The sequence below is a fragment of the Triturus cristatus genome, chromosome 11 (genome assembly GCF_964204655.1).
Source record: "Triturus cristatus chromosome 11, aTriCri1.1, whole genome shotgun sequence".
In the NCBI taxonomy this organism is placed as follows: domain Eukaryota; kingdom Metazoa; phylum Chordata; class Amphibia; order Caudata; family Salamandridae; genus Triturus; species Triturus cristatus.
Genome location: NC_140594.1, coordinates 507,221,834 through 507,237,723, shown reverse-complemented (window position 1 = coordinate 507,237,723; position 15,890 = coordinate 507,221,834). Strand labels below are relative to the sequence as shown.

Sequence of the window (15,890 nt, the reverse complement as noted above, 5' to 3'; positions counted from 1 at the left end):
GCACCTGTCAAACAAACCAGACCTTGATATTATGGTTCAGTGAACCAATCTGGGAAGCCAGATTGGTAGCGATCGCCACTGAGTGGACCAGATGTGGATCCCGACACCGATTTGACTGTTTGGTGTATTTAAAAAAAAAAAAAAAAAAAAAACTAAAACCGGAAAAGGTAGCATTTAACATGAAAACTGTGTAAAAGAGGAAGAAAAGAACTTTTACGGCACAACCCTAAACATAGCTTTCAAAAGAAAAAAAAAACCCGTTTAGAAAATAATCTGCAAACGCTGACACATAATGGAGTTAAAAACGTACATGCATTTTCGAGGGCTAGATTTGGTAGTGGATAGTACCTTAAAAGCCCGCGTAGGGAAGGATACATTGCTCATTGCCCAAAGAGGCAAAATATCTGCTAAATAAAGACTTCCAATGTGTGTGTTGTTACACACTGCTATGGGCAAACGTTGGAATTTTCTTAGAAACTGCTTTTTCTTCGGTTTAAAATTAATTTACCGCAGAATGAGTCAGTTAAATTTGGGGTTCAAGATTAAAACATTAAGCATTTGCAAACCCAATATTCCTGTCTTCAATATGCTAACACATACAAAGAGAGGCACGCACAACGATTCTGTGCAACCGGCTTCTTTTTGGGCCCTTTTTTAATTTCTTCAAGCTAGCAGTGCTGCATGGAACCAGCACCATAAGCTTAAAATAACAAAAACAAAAAAAAAAACAAGAACACACACAGCTGTGCCATACATTTATGGAATTGAATCCCTGTACAGACATAGGAGGCATATAAAGAGACATTGCACAGAGACATTCACAAATACTCTGTGCGCTTTTGTACATGATAGGGTTTCAGTGGGTTAGCACATTGAAGACTGAGCTTTTGAATAACTACTGCTTAAAAGTTGCTTCAAAAGAAATTCTCACTCATCTATTTCCTATACATACCGAAATTGTTAATTTCAGCAAACGTGGCAGATTAAGTTAAAATAGGAAGACAATAATCATTGAATAATTTGGAGGAAAAAAAAACCCAAGTTTGGATGAACCAATTGGGGGTTGATTATGACTTTTGGTTGTGTGGGGGGCAGGCGGAACGCCACTGCCTTACCCCCGCCAAGAGTTGCCGCCCACCAGATTGCAACTTAAAAGTGGTATGGTGGGCGGTCGCCATAGCAGTTCCCACTACAGTGTCTCTTTCAAAGGCAGCGGTGCCTTTTGAAAAAGGTACCACAATGGGAACTCCACTGAAGGTTACTGCACGGCCTGGACTCAAAAGTCCATGCCAAGCAGGAACTAGTGTGCATGCCCACAGGGGAAGAACAGGTTATATCCCCCTCTGTGTGCATCCACATGCAGAGGAGGCACAGGGGACCCTGTAGGGCACCCTTTGCTTCCTTTCCACCACAGTTTCAAGGCAGTGGAACTGCCATGAAAACCGTGGAAGAGAGGAAACTCAAAATTGCAGCCTCAGGACACCACGCCACCTCCAGGGAACTACAGTTTCATGGCGGAGGCAGTGGTCCCATGGTCATCCGACTGCCCAAGTCATAATGGAGCGATTGGACCACTGGTGAGGTGGTGGCTGGACCGCCACCACTGTGCATCCACGAATCTGGCGCTCCGAGGACCACCAAAAATGTAATTGGGTCCTTGGTGACCAACATGACTGACTTAACAAAAAATAATAGTATCCCAAACATGAAAATGCAATACAAATGCACAAATAGAGTCTTTACAAAGCGGTTCTAGGCATTCTTATCGAAGCCCAAACGCCATTTCACAAATGTTAGTATCTACATATGTAATTAGTTAATTAATTGACGAATAGGCAAGTGTACAACAAGCACACTGGCTGTTTAAGAGGTCACATTAGTATTATATTTTGTGAGAAAATTACCTGGAATTTCACAAATCAAAAAGATTTGAGAGTTTTGCAAATTTTGACAGGGCTTAAAGAGCACCTTCAGTTATTACAAAATGCTGGTAGCAAATGATGTGGCAAAGTAGATCACAGGATATCAAGAAGACAATTTTGCTAAATATGTAGCACCCAACAGACTTGTTAGTTTTATTTTGCAGGAATTGTGAAGACATAATGATGCACTGGTCCTTTCTGTTGCACTCTTTGGGGCATTGACAGTGAGCTAATCAACAACAGCAAAGAGAAAGCTTGGAATACATGGATCATCAGGATGATGGTGTAGTAGACACATTATCTCTCATTCTCCATCCCTTATGTATAAAAGGGCAAGTACACCTACCCTGGATTGCAGGGTAGGAGGGGGATAAATAAAAGTCCAGAGCACTAAAATAAAAGTGTCCCCATTAGAGAAGCAGAGAGCTAAGAAACAGTAATATATCCCAAATCAACAGTAAAAACCGGATTGACTGGCCATAAAACCAGCAAACTACATTTAAAAAACAAAAACGGTCCAGACACTGCCCTGACGTACTAATCCATCTGGCATTGCCCGATTGTGCTAAAGGCCAGTTCAATCCTGCTAGGTAGACAGCAACGAAGCATTTAATGTTTTGCCCAAGTAATAGGGCAGGCATCTGCTTAATGATGCTGATCTCCCTTGTTTACATTAACGTTTAAGTCAGGTACTATTTTGGTCTACAAAAAATGTAGATTTTGATAATGCTGCACACTGCCTGTTAATTCATTGCATTAAAGAAACTGGGTCGATAAAATATCAGCTCTGCTAGAGCTACTTAGTGGCACTGCACGGCTAAAGATACATTGATTTATCTAGAGGAACACTGCCACGCTTTCATTACAAAGAGTAGAAGTTTAAAATGCAGGGGAATCACATTAGATTGGTGGTAAGATTGCACCAATTTCTTTTCCATGCTGTTAGAAATGGGGGTCTTTAGTTGGCAGAGGTAGGTACCTTTGTCCAAATAGGGACCCTTGCTTCCAGTCAGGGTAAGGGGGGTACACTTCTAAAATAACTCCTGCTCACCCACTGGGTAGCTTGGCACGAGCAGACAGGCTTATCTCAGAGGCAGTGTGTTGGAAACCGCCCACCCCCACTCCGCAGGGTGGTGGTGGACCTTCCCGACACAATGGGGTAGCTTGGCTCGAGTGGTCAGGAAACAGGCACCGTGCTAAGCATACAATATACCCAAACAATAACCATGCGTGCATCCGTTCCAAAAACGACTCTACACCGTAAAAATTATGAAAATATTCTTCTTTATCTTTTTCTCTCAGTTGCTGATTGGAAAAATAAATAAGACAATCACAATATACAAATTTAAATAGTGCAGGTCAAATAAATACTGTCTGGAGATTCAATAAATAGGGATGATCATAAATACAAGGGACATAAATATAAGTGCAGGTAATACAGGCAATTACATATTCTGAGGCATTAAATACTGAACCAATAAATATTGTACACCAACAAGTCCTGTAGACCAATAAATATAGTGAAGCAATAAATAGGCTAACACAATAAATACAGTGCCCCCAATAAATAATTAAAAGTATACAGCAGCACTCATGTAATCAGATCACTTTTCAATTCCTAAGGGCTGATTTGGCCCAGGCACAGCTTGTAGGGTTGTGGAAGGCTTGAGGGGTACTACTCCCTGGCTGGGACAAGGCTGAGGCCTAAACTGAGGTAGATCAAAAAGAGGGGGAAATACCAATGCCCTGGCTTCCCTTCTCCACACAACCTCTCTAGGTTAGTCCCAGTTCACCCCAGGCACAGTCAGGTGGGTTTCAGCACCTCCCTAGCCCCTTAGAGTAGTCTCTCAGGTCTCCACAGGGCCTTAGGCGCCCTCTACTCCACTTACTGCCCTTTTCTGATGTTCCGACGCCGCTGGGGTCGGGTCGACGCCGTGAGGCGGTTCCGGTTCGGTCTCGGCGGCCTCGGCACAGTGTCAGTTCTTTGACGACGCCGGTAGGCGGTTCCGGTCCGATGTCGGTGGCCTCGGTTCAACCTCTACCTTCGATTCGACGGCGTCGGCCAGTCTCCACACGATGTCGACTTCGGGCGGCTCCGGTCCGATGGCGCACTCGGCTCCGATGACGTCGGCCGGCCTGGCCTCGCTGTCGACTTCCGGCGACTCCGGGGTGCGATCCTCACCCCCGACCTCCGGTGTTCCTCCTCACAGGTTCCGGGCGACTCCGGAGTGCGATCCTCACTCCCGACCTCCGGTGCTCCTCTACCTCGGTCTCCGACGACTCCGGAGGGCGGACTTCACTCCTCCGATGACGCCGCTCGCTCGACCTCGGTTTCACCTCCTTCTCGACCCTTGGTATTCCTCTCGACCTCCGCCGGCGCCCTCTTACGACCTCAGGCGGCTCCGGGTACGACGTCTGCTACCTCAGTCAGCGCCGCTTCTCCACCTCGGGCTCCAGGTCTTCGGCTACTCGACGCCAGGCTCCAGGGAAACCAGTTCTCAGGTCAGAATCTTGCTGTCTTCTTATTTCTAAGGCCTGTTCCTGCTGTCCAGGTCCTTAGGATGGTTTTCTTCTGACTTCTTCCCACACAGGGCTATAGGCTGGGATCCATCAGTAGGGACAAGTATCAAGGGTGGGTTTATGGACCCCACTCCAGGCACAAGTTTCCACCCCTGCTGCTTCACTCCTTCCTCCTTCACTGTTGTGCTCCTCTCTCTTCACCAGTCAGGTGCCAACTGCCAGCTCCAACTGCCAACTGCCTCTCTTATCCTCCCAACATTCTAAACGGTTTCCAACTGTCACACAGTTCTGGAATCTCCTGGAAGGTTCTGGAAGGTGCTGGTAGGTTCCAGTGGATGCTGGTGATGTCACAGGAGGCCACCATTTTGTGCTTCAGGCCCTCAGACAGAAGTTTCAGGGGTAGCTAAAATGGCTCCCTGAATCTGTAGCAACACTAAAAAGTCTGGTGGTTCCCAATAAAAAGGAAAAAGTCAAACAGGGTTTGAGGCAAAAGTGGGACAAAATAAATAGTGATGAGGAGGGACCACCCAAAGGGCTGACAGGTCTAACACGCGTCCCCCCCAGCTGAAAGTGGGGAGAGCTACCCAACCCCTTGGGAGTTCTCATCACTAAGGCGGAAATACCTTGAGAGACCGTCTGCATTGGCGTGGTCCACTCCAGGCCGATGTTCCACCTGAAAGTCCATCCCCTGTAGGGAAATAGACCACCTCAACAACTTGGGATTCTCCCCCTTCATTTGCATCAGCCAACGAAGGGGTCGGTGGTCGGTCTGAACCAGGAAGTGCGAGCCAAACAGGTATGGCCGCAACTTCTTCAGAGCCCATACCACTGCAAAGGCTTCACGCTCTATTGCACTCCACTTCTGTTCCCTGGGAAGTAGTCTCCTGGATAGGAAGACCACGGGTTGATCCAGACCCTCCTCGTTGAGTTGCGATAACACTGCCCCAATGCCATGTTCTGATGCATCTGTCTGGACAATGAACTTCTTGGAAAAGTCTGGGGCCCTTAAGACCGGGGCCTCGCACATGGCTTTCTTCAATTTCTCAAAGGCTTGCTGACAAGCCTCCGTCCAGACTACCCGTCGAGGTTGTTTCTTGGACGTGAGCTCCGTGAGAGGGGCTACGATGGTACCGTACCCCTTCACGAAGCGGCGATAGTATCCCGTGAGGCCCAAAAATGCTCGGACCTCAGTCTGTGTCTTGGGGGGTTCCCAGGCCATGATGGCCTCGATCTTCGCCTGGAGGGGCTGCACCGTTCCCCTACCCACCAAGTGTCCAAGGTACACTACCGACCCCTGCCCGATCTGGCACTTGCTGGCCTTGATCGTCAATCCAGCTTGTCTCAGGGCCTGGAGAACAGCTTGCAGGTGACGCAAGTGATCCTCCCAGCTGTTACTGAAGACGGCTATGTCATCCAGATAAGCAGCAGAGAAACTCTCCATCCCGGTGAGGATCTGGTTTACCAGGCGCTGAAACGTGGCAGGTGCGTTCTTGAGCCCAAAGGGCATCACACAGAACTGGTAGTGGCCATTGGGCGTGGAGAAGGCTGACCTTTCCCTTGCTCCATCAGTCAAAGAGATCTGCCAGTACCCCGAAGTAAGGTCAAAGGTACTTAGATATTGGGCAGCTCCCAGCCGGTCAATTAATTCATCCGCCCTAGGGATCGGATGAGCATCAGTCTTTGTCACTGAATTCAGTCCCCGGTAGTCCACACAGAACCTCAGTTCTGGTTGGGCACCCGGTGGTGCAGCTTTCGGTACTAACACCACCGGACTGGACCAGGGGCTGCTAGAAGGTTCAATCACTCCTAGCTCCAGCATCTTAGTGACTTCACTATGAATGCTGGCCTTCACCTTGTCTGACATCCGGTAGATCTTGGACTTCACAGGTGGGCTGTCTCCTGTGTCCACGTCATGGACGCACAGGTGAGTCCTACCTGGGACAAGGGAGAACAACGAAGAGTACTGCCCCAGGACCTGGCGACAGTCCTCCTGCTGTTCAGGAGTTAGGGATGGGGAGAGAATCACTCCCTCCACCGACCCATCCTTTTCTTGAGACGCAAACAGATCAGGGAGAGGCTCGCTTTTCACGTCCTCTCCTCCGTCAGTCACCATCATCAAGATGACTTCGGGCCTCTCGTGGTGGGGTTTGAGGCGGTTGGCATGCAGCACCCGCAGGGGCTGACGAGGGGTCTTCAGGTCCACCAAGTAGGTAGCCTTACCCTTCTTCTCCAACACCTCAAAGGGTCCTGACCAGCGATCCTGGAGGGCACTAAGCTCTCCTGGTTCGATCACCCACACCTTCTGGCCAGGCTCCAACTCCACCGGGTGAGCGTTGTGGTCATACCACGCCTTCATTACTGCTTGGCTGGCTTCCAAGTTGTCAGAAGCTTGCTTCCACAACTTAGCCATTTGGCTCCGGAAGGCCAGCATGTAGCTCACCACATCCTGGGGGAGCTTTCTGGGAGTTCTTTCCCATCCGTCTCTCACCAGGTTAAGAGGTCCGCGTACAGGGTGCCCATACAGAAGCTCGAAGGGGCTGAAGCCCACTCCCTTCTGTGGCACTTCCCTGTAGGAAAAAAGTAAACAGGGTAGGAGGACGTCCCATTTCCTCCGCAGGCTTTCAGGCAGACTTCTGATCATGCCTTTTAAGGTTTTATTAAACCTCTCCACCAGACCATTGGTCTGGGGGTGGTACGGAGTTGTGAACCGGTAGGTCACTCCACACTCCTTCCACATTGCCCGCATATATGCTGACATGAAGTTGGTCCCCCTGTCGGACACAACTTCCTTGGGAAAACCCACTCGGGTAAAGATTCCCATCAGGGCCCTAGCCACAACAGGTGCTGTTATGGTCCTCAGAGGTATTGCCTCTGGGTACCGTGTGGCATGATCCACCAGAACCAGGATAAACCTGTGACCAGCTGTAGTCGGCGGATCTAATGGACCCACAATGTCGATGCCCACCCTTTCAAAGGGGGTGCTAACGACAGGAAGTGGTTCCAGGGGAGCTTTCAGCTTCACCCCTGTTTTCCCACTGGCTTGGCAAGACACACATGTCCGGCAGTAGGTATCGGACGACACTTTCATCTGAGGCCAATAAAAGTGTGGGACAAGACGGGCGAAGGTCTTGTCTTGCCCCAGGTGTCCTGCCAATGGTATCTCGTGAGCCAACTCTAAAAGGAAGGCTCGATAACGTTGAGGGACTACCAAGGCTCGTGACGATCCATGTAGGGGTGCCTTGGGTTCACTGTAGAGGAGGCCATCCTCCCAGTAAACACTGTAGTTCCCTTCAACGTTCCCTGCTGCCTGGGCTTCGGCCTGTCGCCTCAGCCCCTCAAGGGTAGGGCACTCCCTCTGGCCCTGGCAGAATTCCTCCCTGGACGGGCCTCCCTCCACGTGCCACTCGGCCGGGATGGGTAAGTCCTCCAGGTTGGTAACGTCCCCCTCCGCAGACTCCTGGTCCACCACCTCCGGTGGCCTATCCGTCCTACGGGGTGGAGACGCCGAGGCAGGCTCCTCCTGTCCTCGGTTCTTCCCTTGACTGGCAGCTGGCTGGGCCTTTGTTCCAGGCTCCAGCCGGAATGAACTCCCTCTTCGGGTAGTCTCGGACCTTGTGCTAACACAGGCCCAGTCAGGTGTACCCAGCATCTCGGTGTGAGTCCGGTATTCCACCTCCTTCCAAGCGTTGTGCTCCATGTCATTGCCCAGCAGACAATCGACTGGCACGGCAGGGCTTACGGCAACTCGAAGTGAACCTGCAACCCCCCCCCATTCAAAGGGAACCTCGGCCACTGGATAGTGACCGGTTCTGCCGTCAGCCATCGCGGCTGGGTGGAGTACATCGGGAATTACCTGCTCTGGAGACACCAGTTGGCTACGCACCATAGTCATACTGGCTCCTGTGTCTCTCAGAGCCTCCCCTCTTTGGCCGTTGATGGTGATCCACTGCCCATACTTTGCAGTATTTGCGGGCACCTGGATCTTAGGAACCATCTCCCGTTCTCCCAGGGACACTAAAGTGACACCTGCCCACTCCCTTCCCTTAGTTAAGGGCATCTCCTCCCCGAGCACTACACTAGCTACTCCGGGGGGCTTTCCTCCAGTGGGAGGGGGTGATCGTTTCTGACACTTCGGATCTCCTTTATAGTGTCCAACGCCACCGCACTCGTAGCAATGGACAACCCTTGGCTGCTGGCTCTGGCCAGGATTAGGGTTTCTGGGTGGGTTAGCCTTAGAGGTGAATCCTGTTCCCTTCCCTTGGAAGTTATTTTGGGGGCCTTTGGAGAACTCCTTTTTCTTTTCCCCTCCTTCTTTCTTCTGGGGGGCGCCCTGTCCGGCCTTTTGAGTATCCCCTCCAGTCCCCCTTGTGGACACCCGGGTACTAGCCCAAATGTCCGCCTCCTCAGCAAGCTTCCGGGGACTGGTCAGCTTGCTATCCACCAGGTGTTGCCGCAGTTCAGGGAAACATTTCTCGAGCAGGTGTTCCTTCAGTACTAGGTCGAACAGCTCCTCGTAGCTCCTTACTTCACTGCCTTGAATCCAACCTTCCATTGCCTTCTTCGCATAGTCCAGGAAGTCCACCCAGTTCTGTGTGCCCAGTTTGTGACTACCCCTGAACTTCTGTCTGTACTTTTCAGGTGTTAGTCCAAACTTTCTGATGAGCGCCAGCTTCATGGTGGGGTAGTGGGTTTGCTCATCCTCTTCGAGGGCCAATAAAGCATCCCTACCAGCTGGAGGCATGTACTTATACAATCCCCCTCCCCAGTACTTCTCCGGAACCCCATGGGCCCTCAGTGAGACCTCATAGGCCGCTAGCCACTTGGCGATATCGTCGCCCACTCCATAGCTAGCCACTATGTCCTTTGGCAGGTATGGTTTAGATTCCCTGGTGATCTCTTGGGTTTGGCTGCCACCATTAGGAACCGGTTGTGCCCCGATTCTCAGAATCTGAAGATCTATTTCTTTCAGTCGCAATTCATGGGCCATCCTCTGCTCCTCTTTCTCCTTTTCCAGCCTTGCTAAGTCCCATGTGAGCTGTCTCTTCTCTCTCCGGTCTGCTAACTCCACTTCGGATAAGCCCCCACTAGAGACAGTGCTGCCCTTCCTAGAAAGTGTCCTGGGCCCTGCGGACAGGTTCCCCACCTCAGGTTGGTACATCTCCGCCCCCTCAGGGTCAGGCTCTCCATCCCTGTCTTCTTCCTCAGCCTTGCTTTCCCTGCGTGCCTCCCCCCAAGCCCTTAAGCTGGTTTGGAGTGCACCCTTCTTTGCTCCTGGGGGACAGTACACCCCCTCTCGCTGGCAAAACTCCCTGAGTTGGGCCACAGTGTACGTGTCTAGATTTTCAAGAACAAACTCCATCTTGCCCACTCAGGTTAGAGGACAGGTTTTGTGCAGTAACAATGCAGGGGGGTACCTTTAGTAATACCTCCTCCCACCACCAGAGTAAATTTGGAAAAAACAAAAACCCACAATTAGGAAGGCCGCTGTGAGAAAACTCCCGGTGTAGGCCTATGGACTACCCACAGTTATTGTTGAGTATACGTAGGCACAGCTCTATCCCACCGCTGCCACCAATTTATGTTGGAAACCGCCCACCCCCACTCCGCAGGGTGGTGGTGGTCTTCCGGACACACTGTGGTAGCTTGGCTCGAGTGGTCAGGAAACAGGCACCGTGCTAAGCATACAATATACCCAAACAATAACCATGCGTGCATCCGTTCCAAAAACGACTCTACACCGTAAAAATTATGAAAATATTCTTCTTTATCTTTTTCTCTCAGTTGCTGATTGGAAAAATAAATAAGACAATCACAATATACAAATTTAAATAGTGCAGGTCAAATAAATACTGTCTGGAGATTCAATAAATAGGGATGATCATAAATACAAGGGACATAAATATAAGTGCAGGTAATACAGGCAATTACATATTCTGAGGCATTAAATACTGAACCAATAAATATTGTACACCAACAAGTCCTGTAGACCAATAAATATAGTGAAGCAATAAATAGGCTAACACAATAAATACAGTGCCCCCAATAAATAATTAAAAGTATACAGCAGCACTCATGTAATCAGATCACTTTTCAATTCCTAAGGGCTGATTTGGCCCAGGCACAGCTTGTAGGGTTGTGGAAGGCTTGAGGGGTACTACTCCCTGGCTGGGACAAGGCTGAGGCCTAAACTGAGGTAGATCAAAAAGAGGGGGAAATACCAATGCCCTGGCTTCCCTTCTCCACACAACCTCTCTAGGTTAGTCCCAGTTCACCCCAGGCACAGTCAGGTGGGTTTCAGCACCTCCCTAGCCCCTTAGAGTAGTCTCTCAGGTCTCCACAGGGCCTTAGGCGCCCTCTACTCCACTTACTGCCCTTTTCTGATGTTCCGACGCCGCTGGGGTCGGGTCGACGCCGTGAGGCGGTTCCGGTTCGGTCTCGGCGGCCTCGGCACAGTGTCAGTTCTTTGACGACGCCGGTAGGCGGTTCCGGTCCGATGTCGGTGGCCTCGGTTCAACCTCTACCTTCGATTCGACGGCGTCGGCCAGTCTCCACACGATGTCGACTTCGGGCGGCTCCGGTCCGATGGCGCACTCGGCTCCGATGACGTCGGCCGGCCTGGCCTCGCTGTCGACTTCCGGCGACTCCGGGGTGCGATCCTCACCCCCGACCTCCGGTGTTCCTCCTCACAGGTTCCGGGCGACTCCGGAGTGCGATCCTCACTCCCGACCTCCGGTGCTCCTCTACCTCGGTCTCCGACGACTCCGGAGGGCGGACTTCACTCCTCCGATGACGCCGCTCGCTCGACCTCGGTTTCACCTCCTTCTCGACCCTTGGTATTCCTCTCGACCTCCGCCGGCGCCCTCTTACGACCTCAGGCGGCTCCGGGTACGACGTCTGCTACCTCAGTCAGCGCCGCTTCTCCACCTCGGGCTCCAGGTCTTCGGCTACTCGACGCCAGGCTCCAGGGAAACCAGTTCTCAGGTCAGAATCTTGCTGTCTTCTTATTTCTAAGGCCTGTTCCTGCTGTCCAGGTCCTTAGGATGGTTTTCTTCTGACTTCTTCCCACACAGGGCTATAGGCTGGGATCCATCAGTAGGGACAAGTATCAAGGGTGGGTTTATGGACCCCACTCCAGGCACAAGTTTCCACCCCTGCTGCTTCACTCCTTCCTCCTTCACTGTTGTGCTCCTCTCTCTTCACCAGTCAGGTGCCAACTGCCAGCTCCAACTGCCAACTGCCTCTCTTATCCTCCCAACATTCTAAACGGTTTCCAACTGTCACACAGTTCTGGAATCTCCTGGAAGGTTCTGGAAGGTGCTGGTAGGTTCCAGTGGATGCTGGTGATGTCACAGGAGGCCACCATTTTGTGCTTCAGGCCCTCAGACAGAAGTTTCAGGGGTAGCTAAAATGGCTCCCTGAATCTGTAGCAACACTAAAAAGTCTGGTGGTTCCCAATAAAAAGGAAAAAGTCAAACAGGGTTTGAGGCAAAAGTGGGACAAAATAAATAGTGATGAGGAGGGACCACCCAAAGGGCTGACAGGTCTAATAGGGACCCTTGCTTCCAGTCAGGGTAAGGGGGGTACACTTCTAAAATAACTCCTGCTCACCCACTGGGTAGCTTGGCACGAGCAGACAGGCTTATCTCAGAGGCAGTGTGTAAAGCATTTGTGAACACATACAGTAATACACTGAAAACACTACCAATGGACACCACACCAGTTCAAAAAACTAAGTAATCTTTATCTAAAACAAAACAAGACCAAACAACAAAAATCCACAATACAGTAATGAAAATATGACTTTTAGATGGTAGAAATAGTTCAGTTCAAAGCAAATTGCTGATGCAATGCTTTTCACACAAAGTACATGGGATGCGTCACGCAAACAAACAAAATGGGCTGCAGGGAAGGTGATGCATCGGTTCCTTACACTCAGGGAAGGTGATGCGTTGGTTCCTTGCTCCGGGAGAGGTGATGTGTCGGTTCCTTATTGCAGCACAGGGAGGTGATGCGTCCGTTCCTTACCGGAGAGGAGTTGAAGGGTCGGTTTCTTGCTGTGTGGTGGGGGTGATGCGTCAGTTTCTTACTGCATCCTCCAATGATGCAACACACTTGGCACATTGAGGCAATGCGCCGATCTGGAACGATGTGTGGATTCTTTCAGCTGCACAGCACGCCTTGCGTCGAAAATCGGTGCAGTGATCTCGGATTTCGGTGCACTCGATGCGGCAATTTCTCGAGCTGCGGCAGGCGCTGCGATGATTTCTTCAGTGATGCATCGGAAACAGGTGCGGATGCGTCACACTTCTCGTAGTTGCATCGATTTTCCAGCTTCCAGCGGAAAACAGTCTCTAGAGGTCCAAAACAACAGCAGGTACTTCTTTGCAGATCAGAACTCCCAGCAAAGACGTTCAGGGGAGCTTGTGGTGAAGCCTTTGTGTCCCTGTGACTTCGGAACAGGAGGCAAGCTCAGTTTGAAGCGCTTGGAAATCTTTCAAGTAGAGGACACAGCAAACAGCAAAGTCCTTTTCTCCTTTCCTTGGCAGCAAATAGCCACTGCAGGCCAACCCCAGACAACAAACAGCACAGGGGCAGTATTTTTCCTCAGCTTCTCCGGCTCTTGTCCATGGCAAAAGTTCCTCTTGATTCCCAGTAATGATCTAAAGTTCTTGCCCCAATATTTATACTACAAAATCCTTTGTTCTTTGGTAGCAGAGAAGCCTTGTGCTTACTCAAAACTGGTTCTGTCCTCTCTGGTGCAGCTTCTTGGCAGGAGGTGGAGACAGCATTGTGGAAGGAAGACCAGGCCCATTCAGGTGAAAGGAAATCCCCCTCCCCTACTCTAAATGCAGCCCAGATCTATTCAGCCCAGCCCTGACTCATCTGACCCTCTGGAGCCACTGCTTCTCCTCAGCCCTTGTCAGTCCAAAGCCAGACATGTAAAACCTAGCAGTGGCACACTGGATGGCTAAGCAAGAAAATACCTACTTTCTAAAAGTGGTATTTTCAAAAACAGAGGGGCAGATTTATATCAGACTTGCGCCACCGTTGCGTCACTATTGTGACGCAGCGGCGGCGTAAACCCTGCGCCACGTTGCGCCCTATTTACATCGTGACACATCTATGGAGATGCATCACGGTGTAAAGCCCTGCACCACATGAAACCTGCGTCAGGTTTCATGTGGGCGTTTCCACGCAGGGGGGGCGTTCCATCGCAGGAACGCCCCTGAAAAGTGACTCAGTGAAATCTATATGATTTCACTGAGTCACTTTCCCAACGCTGATGCGTCAAAACCCTGCGCCTGCTTGAAGCAGGCATAAGGCTTGACGCACCATGTTAGGTATGGGGTAGGTTGGCACAGTGCTGAAGTTGCGTCGCGCTTGATACACAACTTCAGCACTGCGCCAACCTTACACCGGCAGATACGTCAAGCATCTGCTTGTCCTTGCGCCACGATGCACCGCATTGTAAATGCGGCGCATCTGCGGTGGCGCAAGGACAAACTTGCGTGACGCATCTTCCCTGGCGCATCCATGCTGATTTGCAGGGATGCGCCAGGGAACATAAATATGCCCCAGAATGTTTAAATCACCCTCACTGAAAGATGCATTTTAACATTCCGAGTTCAAGCATATCAAAACTTTTTTTCCTATCTTGTTCCCAGGGGTACATATGCTTATAAGATGTTATAAGCAAACTCACCATTCTCCCCAATGGGAACAGATAGCCTTGCAGTAGTGAAAAACGAGATTGTCAGTAATTCACGATCAGGACATGCCACACACATCAGGGCATGTCCTACCTTTCACATACACTGCACCCTGCCCACAGGGGTACCTTGGGCCTACATTAGGGGTGACTAACATGTAAAAAGGGATGGTTAGGGCCTGGCAAGTGGGTGCACTTGCCAAGTCACCATAGCAGTACTAGACTGCCCACAGATACTGCAGTGGCAGATCTGAGTTACATTTACAGGCTGCTTATGAGGGTTGCACAATCAGTGCTGCAAGCCCACTAGCAGCATTTGATTTACCTGTCACAGGCACACACCGTGCACTGTACTAGGGACTGACTGGTAAATCAAATAGCCAATTGTGAAAACACCAATCCATAACAACAATTTTACAGGGAGAGCATATGCACTTTAGCACTGATCAGCAGTGGCAAAGTGCAGAGCCATAAAACCAAAAAAAACAGGTAAGAAACAGGAGGCCAAAAAAGGAAAAAAAGTCTGGGGATAACCCGCTGAAAAAGCCAGGTCTAACACATGCTTTTTGAAGTAAAGATTTTTCTTAAAAGTGCATTTCCTTTTCAATACGTGAGCAAGACAACAAGTCAGCAAAGAGTATAATTTACTACTGGAGTAGTAAGCCCCAGTGATATGAAGAATAGCAAAAACCTTGAAACACTGGATTAAGCTTAGCATTGCTGAAAACCAACAGTGGTCCAGTCTGATGACAGGACTTGGCAGATAACATCCCTGTAGTGGTAAATGGCATTCAGTTGAGGAGGACAACTGAGCTCAGTACACCTGTGTTAGAAATGCAGGAATATATATTGTGTCTCGCCACTTATTAAACCTGCCTAGCAAATCAAACTATTGTAGAATCCTCACTCATAGCATGGGAGGCGAGGGCCTGCAGGAGACAACCTTGCTACCTCAGACGACATGGAGCACTCAGAATAATTTGTTGATTTTCCGGAGGTCTATCCCACTTAGATGTCAATGCAATCATAAGCCCATGATCTTTCATTGTACGAGCAGTAATTGAAGGAGATGAATGTACTTCACTATAGTAAATAATCCCCCTCAAGGGTCACACATAAGTGAGTAGGAGGCGCTTGTTACCTGTAGGGTACCACAGTCGCACTGTTCCCCAGCTTCGAGGAAACCATTCCCACACACTGCAGGAGCAACTAGGTCGGTGGCCAGTGGCATGGCCCTCAGACACTCGGGCATCCGGTTTAAAATGAAGTCCTGGAAGTTCTGGTGACTGCACGTGCTGAATGCTTTGGGAGTTATGTAGCTGTAAGGGTGAGACAGAAAAGAGTCATATCACTGTAGACCACAATCGCAACAAGCACTGATCTGATATCATTGCACAGAATGCCAACCAATATTGTTGGGCATCACAGAGAAACTGACACACAGAAAGAACTGGTTCTTATGAACTGCCTTTCAACATGAGTGGGCTCCTCTTCAAAACACCGCATCGGGCACGCCAGGCGGCTCACCCAATAGTGGCACCACTGGTGGTATCAAACATTGAGGAAACTGACTCTTGTTTGTGCACCAATTAAGGACCCATTTAATAATTTAAAGAGTTAATAACCTGCCAAAAACTGATATGATTACCAATGGCTGAAATTGGAAAGTAATACAGAGGACTCCTCGATGTTGATCACAAAGGAATCAGAAAGGACTGTAGGAAGCCGCATTTGATTTG

At 49.9% G+C, this 15,890-nt stretch overlaps 1 protein-coding gene across 3 annotated transcripts in view; it reads right to left on the bottom strand.

Annotated features, from left to right (window-relative positions):
* The window catches only part of LOC146784493 (zinc metalloproteinase-disintegrin-like VLAIP-B), a 278,449-nt gene that overhangs the window by 140,383 nt on the left and 122,176 nt on the right, over positions 1–15,890 (bottom strand). For all 3 annotated transcript variants that reach the window (XM_085633319.1, XM_085633318.1, XM_085633320.1), the window contains exon 12: positions 15,293–15,470. In XM_085633319.1, the coding sequence (XP_085489445.1) occupies positions 15,293–15,470 (178 nt within the window). The remainder of the gene's footprint in view (positions 1–15,292; positions 15,471–15,890) is intronic.